The 9,651-nt window shown below is 30.0% G+C and overlaps 1 protein-coding gene across 1 annotated transcript; it reads right to left on the bottom strand.

The window, feature by feature from the left end:
- Positions 1–4,768: 4,768 nt before the first annotated feature.
- Positions 4,769–9,438, bottom strand: LOC113380797 (zinc finger protein 239-like; the record flags this gene model as incomplete). The annotated part of the gene is made up of 2 exons (XM_026619876.1): positions 9,333–9,438; positions 4,769–4,938 (listed from the first exon to the last, which is right to left on the bottom strand). Coding segments are annotated over exons 1-2 (276 nt in total), but the record flags the coding sequence as incomplete, so codon positions are not given.
- Between the last annotated feature and the right edge of the window lie 213 nt (positions 9,439–9,651).

Here is a 9,651-nt window from a genome sequence, read left to right as displayed (position 1 = left end):
ATTGAAATAAATATTTATCTAACCCAAAATTTCAATCGAAGAATTACGTCCAGTGGTTCAGATCTTCAAGGTGATAGTAGTACAAAAAGGAAAAACAATAATACACAAAGTGATTTTACTTATTAGTAGACTCAAAATGTGTCACTAGGATTTTTCTTGAATTTTAATACTTTGAAATTTATAACTTTCAAATTAATGAATTCATAACTTTTATATTATGAATTTCATCTAAAAACTTTCGTGACCATTAGGGAATGATCAGGATGTCAATTTTTACACTTCTTACTGTGTCTGAGTACATTATTTCTGTTTGGCATAAGAGATTTGAACGCCCGTATCTAAAATTTGCTGTATATTATTACTAACGAAGTGATATATAAATAAATTTTAATAATATCTATATATATATATATATGTATATAAATATATATATATATATATATATATATATGTGTGTGTGTTGTGTTCGTAGTTAGCTAATCCTCTCCGGACACGCATCGATACTCTCCATGTGCATTTTATCGTCGTCATTATAAATCTTATGATCTCTTTCGCGCGATTTATCCAGAATCCAATACGAGAGACTGAGATGTAAATAAAAAAGTGCAAAAGTATCCAGGAAAGAGTATCAGAAAAAAGATAATACGCGCGCGCGTACTATCCATCAGCGTTAATTATTGCGTGCGCCAGGGACCGTATTTGCTGTGGCATTCCATGAGCAAAAGCAAATACACATACAATCTTTATGAATCGGAATACAAATAAAATGACATTGAAATTGGTCCATTAATTGGTAAATATTGGTATCTACTTATAATTTATTAAGCCACCATAAAAATAAGGAAAGCAAGGTAATACTTCAATTCACTTCAATTGTACGTTGTACATTTGTTCAAATAAGGCATCCAAGTATGTCCCAAAATGACTTGATAATTCACCAAGACTCCAAAATATATACAGTAGCAGAAGAAATCAGAAGACTTGCATGAAAAACAAGACTAGACTTAAACACCATCCGAATTAAATTGCAAAAGACAAGGTTTCTCAAACATCCACTCAATCAAACCATATCCATACATCCCATCAGTCTCAAAGAAAAAAAAAACACTCCATTAGATTCAGCAGGTTCATTAGATTATAGTTAATCTATAAACAGAAAATAACAGAAAATAATTACCACATTTAGTCACAAATTTATTGAAGGCTTTTCCAAACAGTTTGTAATGGAAATGGTAATGGAAATGAAACAAAAACTGAAGCTTTCAAAAATAGTGCCAAGCTGAAGCAGGCATATCACTATTTTGATACTGAACTTCAAAATAATTATGGTCCCTTAGCTTTACAAGCTCAATTTTCATCAACTCTGTTTATCAAACTACCCACAACCTCATCGGTTTTCCGCTTAAGCATCTTCTTAAGAGTCGTGATGTAAAAAGCATCGAGCGTTAGCTCGCGCTCATGTTGACGCTAATCCATCGGGAGCATCCTGTCTTTCGCATCGCGAAAAAGAAAATGACAAGCGTCGAGAAATAAGAAAAACTGAGCAATCGAGAAGCAATAAGAAATACAAAACTCAGCGTGCCACCAATGAGTAGAAAATGGAATCGGAAAGATGTATGTGATTTATAGAATAGATGGTAATGGTTTGAGATTATATTGGCAAGAAATTTCAAATTTTGGTGTTTTTTGTATAACAAGTGGTATGATAATAAATAAGTTGGATTATTTGTCAGATAAATAAATTTACGTACATAAATGTAAATTACATATGCAGAATTGTCATCTACCCTTGGTCTTTGCCATGAGCCCGCTATTTACCCGACACTCTAGTTTTTTTTATAAACTGCTAACTGTACTAAACCGACTTTTTATCAGATATAGCATAAATATAAGTAATATATATTATTATGGTGTTTTGTGATCCACTACCACTACTAGTTAACTTCCCGTAGGGCAAGTTATAGTAATCGAAAAAAAATCGAAAATGAAAATTTTTATGTATCTTTACGTTTCAAAACTTCTGAACATTTTAGCATACTTAGAAAAATGGATGTATGTGTGTGTGTATGTATGTGCGTGTATGTGTGTGTGTTCGGATACAAATTTTCGTCGACGATTTCGGGAACACGGATGAAACTATATTTGAATTATTCAAGAAACATTAGATTTGTATTGATAAGGAGACGTGCTGATTAGTTTTGGCGAAGGCAGGTCTAGCCATTTCGAATATATGGGAAAAAAGTGCCAAAAACGGTAACTCAGTTTTTAAGAGACCGGAGCGTCCGATTTGAATAATTCAAAAAACATTTTACTTGTATTAACAAGATAAAGAACTGATCAATTTTCATGAAGGCAGGTCAAGCGGGTTTCGGAGATCTAGTAAAAAAAGTAAAAAAAAAATGCCATTTGACGGTCAAAAATGATCATTGACATATGACATATGTACATCAAATTATCAGATATTTTATAGAGATTTTAACAATAAGTATAAATTTTGTTTACACATTTCTGTGGGTTCCGTACCAATGTTCACGCTTTAGACGGCGGCGCGGCGCTTACGCGCTTAGATATCTCGTGTCTATGCAGTAAAGAAGTACGAAAAAATTCTAAATTTCCAAAATATTTCAAAATAAATGATTTAAGATCGAATTATTTAATATGGTTCGAAATTCTATTAAAAGTTTCAAATCATTGATCAACTTTTATTGATTATTTGATTATTTTTAATAACTCGAATTTTGAATTGCGGTACGGAAAGTTCCAGCAATTTGCCTAAAAACACGATGCCTTAATTGCCTTAAGACAGAATTCCACTTACAGCTAGTTTTTATTTCGTTGGCCCCTAAATTTCATTTTTGATGTCATGGACCCCTTGAAAGTTGCCACCAACCTCTGGGGGTCTTTTATAGACCATTTTAGTAATTACTACTTCTGTTTATAGTATAAACATAACTTAATAGAATATTTTTTTATATATGATGAGACTCATGGGACTAGTACCCTACTAGAAACTAAAATAGAAAATAAATGGTGCAATAATGGAATCAATTTTATAAAATTTTATTTCATAAATATCGCCAGCGAATACATCTAAATCTTTGCATTAATTATGTTTCATTTAACTTTTAGTTATTAAATACGTTACAAATATTACCTATAATAAATATTTTAAACCGTGTTGGAATATTTTACAAAATACATCAGTTCATAGTTTAGTATTAATAAATACTTTGCAAATTCGAATAAAGATATAGGTTTGAATTGAAATAGTACTAATTTCTTTGAAATGGACTTTGAAATATTATAGGCATCGAATCGAATTATTATCAATTTTATAGTTCATTTTGTCACGCTGTTTCCCGATTATACCTTTCACTCATTTCTTATCAACTTCACAAAGAAAAGCTAGTAAGCTATATTAAGTACCTACAATTTTTAGATTAAAGTTTCCATCAGTGATCTTTCTATTCTCCGAAAGAAGGAAAAATAAAATTGAATGTTGAGTTACTGACTCACCGGAGTCCGTGTATGGCCGATGAGCACGCGATTCATAAAATAGCCCGGAGCCCACGGTAGCTCGTATACCTTCGAAGGATATTTATGCTCTCGATGCAAACTTAATATAAGTACGCGGGTCACGAATATATGAATTTTGCAATGTCCATCGTAAATGACCAATTGACATAAACATATGAATCTTTTCTCAATGGTTATTATTATTATTTTGTAGTCTGGGTTCTGTAATTATATCATTTTGAAATGTACAAAAAATTTATTACATGCATTGCAAACGAGGTATAACTTTTTAATGCAGCTTTTTTAAAACTTATAAAAATAATATTATAGAAGAACATAGTAAAGTAAATGTCCAACACATTTTTTTATACTTATTTCACATATTTTAATAAAATATTTCAATCATTTATAAAACATTATTTCATGTTATTGTGACTAATTATTATGTTGTCCATATTATTCAATTCAATAGAAATTTTCATAAATAAGTAATACATCATTATATCTTGATTGGAGAAATCTCAAGAGACTTTCCCATCTGGTGAATATACTTACAAAGGCTAGCGAACAGTTTTTTTTAATCAATATACTTATTAAGCGTTTTAATCGGCGGACGAATGATGTCATTTTGATGTTGCTTTTTGATACGCTGGTTTTCTATGTTTATTGAATGAGATCGTTTTTATAATTGCGACCGATTTTATTTATTCGTTTATTTATTTATAAAGTCGCCGAACGTTTCGTTACGGCTCTACGGCGGTAAAAGCTACTGTGCACTCTCGGTCGCCCGGAGGGACAAAATCCTGTACGGTAGAAACGTATTTTATGGTAAGTTCAGGTTTGCATATCGCTATGTTAGTAATTCTTGAGTTATTGCTTTAGTATGATTTTCATATCAGATTTAGCTAAAATGTAGCATTGAACAAGTTCTATTCATTTATTGTATTGCAGTAAATGTACTTTCAGAACAAAATAAATAAAGATATTACTAATATTTTTAAATATTCATACGCGTTTAATATTTTTCATTTATCTTAAGAGTTGTAGAACTATTCTAGATATGTTCTTGATTTAGTAAATAAATATCCTATTTTAAAATATAAGAAAAAAATTGTATTAAAATTACTACCATGATGAGAGACAAATCAGTCTCGAGGAAAATCCAAATGAATCATAGAAACAGATAGCTATTCAATGATTTCAATACGGATCTCGACAATTGTCCAAAATTTGAATGTAATGTTTAGCTCACCTTGATGTGTGTCATTCGGTGATAGTACAAATTACTGCTTGCAGTAAATCGTTTCCCACAAACTTGACATTGGTGTGGTTTTTCGCCACTGTGTATTCTTCTATGAGTATTGAGAGAGGAAGACGTGCTGAAGCCTTTACTACACACGGAACAAACATGTGGTTTTTCTCCTGAAAGTGAATAAAATGTACAATTGTTAATTAAAATCAATTATCCAATAAGTCATTGAAGTTATTATTAGAAATTGAACATTCTTATTAATTACTATAAACGACAAAAATAGCAGACAATGTTTAGAACACAATATATTCCTAACTTTGAATAACAATATTTCTTTCCATATTGAGATTAGAAAATTATAATCACAAAATCAAAATTCCTTTTATAATTTTTAGTAAATTGTAGGAAGTTAATCGTACATCCAATATACGAATCTGCTAGTAATTTGGCTATATCTCCATCTATTCATCCGACACATCATAGTTCAAACAAGCAATGCTTATAATTGAATAGGTTGTTTTAAACACATTGGTTTATTAAATTTGATATGCTGTACGTGATGTTTCATAGTGATCGTCTTAGGTGATCACTCATGTTCATAACTTGTGCTCATGACGATCGATCAAAATCAATATAGTTTCTCACACATTTGATAGCCATCTACATACACTCACATAAATATATTACATTTGTATGGAAATATATACGTAGGTGTTGTGTACAAAGTATGAGGGCAAAATTCATAATTCACATTAGTAACAATACTGAGTACTTGTAAGCATTTGTATTAATTTAAATATAATATATTAGTACCATCTGAATAAGAAGTTATAAAATTATGCATGACATACAAAAATGTTTATAAATAATTTGTATGTATAATAGTGTATATGCACTCATGTAGACTAAACAGAAGCAATTAGTTAAACTTGAGAGTAAATATTCTGTTCTCGCGTAGCATTTTAATAAAAAAAATTGTTTGCACTAAATATAAATGTAACTCTTAAATACATATTCGATTTATGTTTGATTTATTCAATTAATAAGTCAATCAAAACTTCTCTATAATAATTTTTTCAAACGATATCAATTAAAAGCTCGCCATTCACCGCGACGAACTCAAGTACATCGTCCAAAATTATTATAATGGCATTACATATGCACATATAAATTCGATCATATACTCATGCATGGAGTAACTGCATAGTTATATACTCTTAGAGTCAACGGTTGATTTTTTACATTATTATTTTTTTACAGAGCTCGTTCGATTTCATTTTGTGATCGGATCAAGAGCAGGTGTCAACATTTTAATAATGCACTTTCGAAATGTATCGCCTCTCGTATGATCAACTTGTTAATCCAATTCCCTTCAGCCGACTGATGGATGAATGGAAATCAATGACGTAGGTGAAAAGAAAAAGATATCGCATAACGTGAATTAAAATTATATAAATAAACAAATCAAAAATCGAACTGTACGATAAAAAATTGAATACCTTCATTCAAATGAAAATATAATTTAGGCCCGTTGTTCTGTTTGTTTTTAATATTAACTTTATATTAACGTTATAGCAAAATCAAACATTTTATCTATTAGAATTTTATTCTAATTCTGTTTAGCCCACAAGATTGCATACATTTATATTATAAACACATACAATTAATTATAAACACAGTTGTGGATTTTATTTTTTATTGACTTTGGTTTGGGGTACTTTTCTTTTTCTTTGCTAGGTGAACTTTAAAATCAGAGCAATTAAATACAGAAAACAAAAACATTGTTAAATGATTATTTATTTGAGATAAGAATTTATAGAAAATTAAAATATGAAATACACAAAAAGAAAACGACTGGAAAAATCGTTTTTTTATCATGGATTTTTTTTTAAATGGTGAATTTTTTCATAAACAGAATTATAGATTTCATTCTTTATAGTCTTTCATTTGAGTACTTTCTTTCTTTTCTTAGCTTGGTGAACTTTGAATAAATATTTAAAAATTAGAAAAATTAAATTAGAAAAAGCAAAAATACTGTTGAATGGCAATTTATTTGAAAAAAAGAGTTTATTAGGTAATTAAACTTTGAAACACTCAAGGAGAAAACGACTGGAAAATTAGTGCTTTTACATCATTATACTTTTTTAAGTAGCAAAAGTTTCAAGTAGTCTTTATTGTATGAATGTAAATAAAATTGAAAAGTTTAGAATTGTTCAGTTTCCCAGCCCTGTCTTTGCTAATCCGATAGTCGTTGTTCACTTATGGTTTATCCATCTAACACAAGTGTCAATTAAAGGCAAGTTCGGCAGCAGCGATTTAGTATTGTATTTATCTATTTGTTGATTTATTGAATTCCCTTCAGGTCGACTACACAATTTACGAACAACAGTTATTCGCCTATAAGCTATCTCTTCTATTAGCATATGACATGTTCTTAATGTAATCAAGCCCACGCAGTGTAATGTCTCTATTTGAAAATTTCTCGCATGAATTAACAGAATCAGAGTACGAAAAAATATGTCACTTTGTTTATTTGAAATCGTATTAATTATGAATGTATAATTCATATTTGTTTCCGCGCGATCTGCTTCTGTCAACCGGCTCGTGCGCTTCAATTTCTTGTGTACATACTTGAAGAATGAATTAATAATTTTTTATTTTTATTTATTCAATAAAATATAGTATTTAATGAGAATGACTGATCTATTCTTTAGTTATAGTTAATTTAGTAAAATCAGGCTTCTTTTTTTGAAGAAGGTGCTACGGCATTACGCTACATTAATGTATAAACTAATTCGAACAACCTTAAACTAGTTCTGGGGTTTCTCTATTTTATTAAAAATTATTTTTTATATATCTTCTCCAAGAAGTAATAAAAGATTTCTTCTATTTCTATTACTAAAATACATTTTTTTCGATCAATCACCGAATTGTGATACAAATATCGATTTCTATACGGATATTATTAGTCCACTATTTGGATAGTTAAAACGGGATCATTTTTTTCGGCACCGCGATGTCGTCAATTCGAAATTTAAAATCGTAAAATGAACTAATTACTTAATCAAGTCCAGAATTAATAGGCGCACTATCTTGATTTACTACCAGAAGATTTATCATTAGCAGAGTATAAAATATAAAACACGAATAAATCTCGTATAAATTTTTTTCGTGTCGCGAGATGATACATAGATCGAATATGTAGTTTATTTGTTATATGTTTTCAAATAACGCGTATACGATAATTTACTAAAATTAGTACCTACTAATAACGACAACGTTAGCAAATAGTTAGCGCGAGTGAAATCTGAGTAAATTGCCTTTAGAAGGGTAATGGATTTGTTATGTCTTAGAGCCAATAAAAGCAAATTGGACTCGCAAAGATAGATTGTCCTTTTTTGTTTCTATTTCAAATTATTTGGATACACCAGGAAGTTAGACTTATCTATTCCCCATTATTAACTCCAAAGCAATCAGATTCAAATGGCGTTAACCTCAAAATATATATCACCACATCATACGGTTTGGTTTTATCTTTATCGACAGTCATTTCGTATATACAGCCGATGAATTTACGATGTCGCATGCTTAATTTGGCACTCTGTCGTTTTATCGATATAGTTAATTTGAATCCATTAATGTTCCGATAATAATAATGAACTGTTTTAATTAGCTGCGGGTTTAACATATCCGCATGAGATGGTAAAGAATCAGATGAGGAGCTAGTGAATATTCTGTATTTTGTATTTATAAATTTCATTAATATCAATTGTCACATTGATTATCAATTACTCACATAACATATAGTGAACCTCAAGTAAATTAGTCAATAAATTATTAGATATATTACTAAATGTACCTTATTCAATTTTCTGCATTATGTCTTCATCTGATTTTTATGGACATGAATTAAAATTTATATTCTGGGTTTTGTTACGAATTTCAATTCTTAATTATACACGTATTTCACTATAATCTCTCTCTAACTGCTTATCTGCTACTATATATTCATTATTCTTATTTCTTATTATCCACCCATAGCAAATCTCATATAGATCCATACTATCACTCATACCAACATTCATACAAAACAGCGCCGCCATCTAGGCATGTATGAAAATATGTCTAAATATAAATATTTAATTTGAGAAAAAATTACCAGATTATACTTTAATTTTTATATTGGCTAAGTTTTTTCCCAAGGATGGAAAAAATGTCTGCTATTCACTGTTTTATGGTGCGCTTGCGGGTCGCATTGGTGCTCGTTATTTTGATAACGTAATACAACACAAAATTATTTTTATGTGTTCAATTTTATTGAGATTATCCTAAGGGATTAAGATTAACGCATTTAAAAAACACATTGCATTAAAACTTCCGCTGCCATAAAATTTAATATCAAAGATTTCAAACAAAACGTCGTACTTCAAAAGGCCAATTAACATCTACACTTTTTATTACATTTCTGCAATGTATATGTAATCGATACTTCCATGATTACAACTTTACGATAATGATATGAATAAATGCTATTTATTTTAAAGATAATAATAATAATTCTTACCTGTATGTGTCCGCATGTGTCTTTTTAATAAACTGGGCCTATCGAAAGCTTTTCCGCAAACTTCACACGGCAGAAGTGTTCGTTCAGATTTTCCTTCTTTCCTCATTACTCCCCGCGGCGTACCTAAGGCTGTTACACTAATATTTGTTTTTTCCGAAACTTGATTTATTTTTGTCGTTCCAAAAACTGGAGATTTTGTCAAATTTCTTGGTGTATTGTCGTTATAGTCAGTATTTTTCGAAAAGTTTCTGAACGAATCTGATAAATTTCTAAGCGAGTCCGGAGAGTGGTTCATATTGCGCAGAGAATCTGATATATT

The sequence above is a fragment of the Ctenocephalides felis genome, unplaced genomic scaffold (genome assembly GCF_003426905.1).
Source record: "Ctenocephalides felis isolate EL2017-DRISC unplaced genomic scaffold, ASM342690v1 CF-g0.4_SCAFFOLD_02378, whole genome shotgun sequence".
NCBI lineage: Eukaryota > Metazoa > Arthropoda > Insecta > Siphonaptera > Pulicidae > Ctenocephalides > Ctenocephalides felis.
The sequence above is the reverse complement of the archived record's forward strand: the minus strand, read 5'-3'. Positions and strand labels throughout refer to the sequence as shown.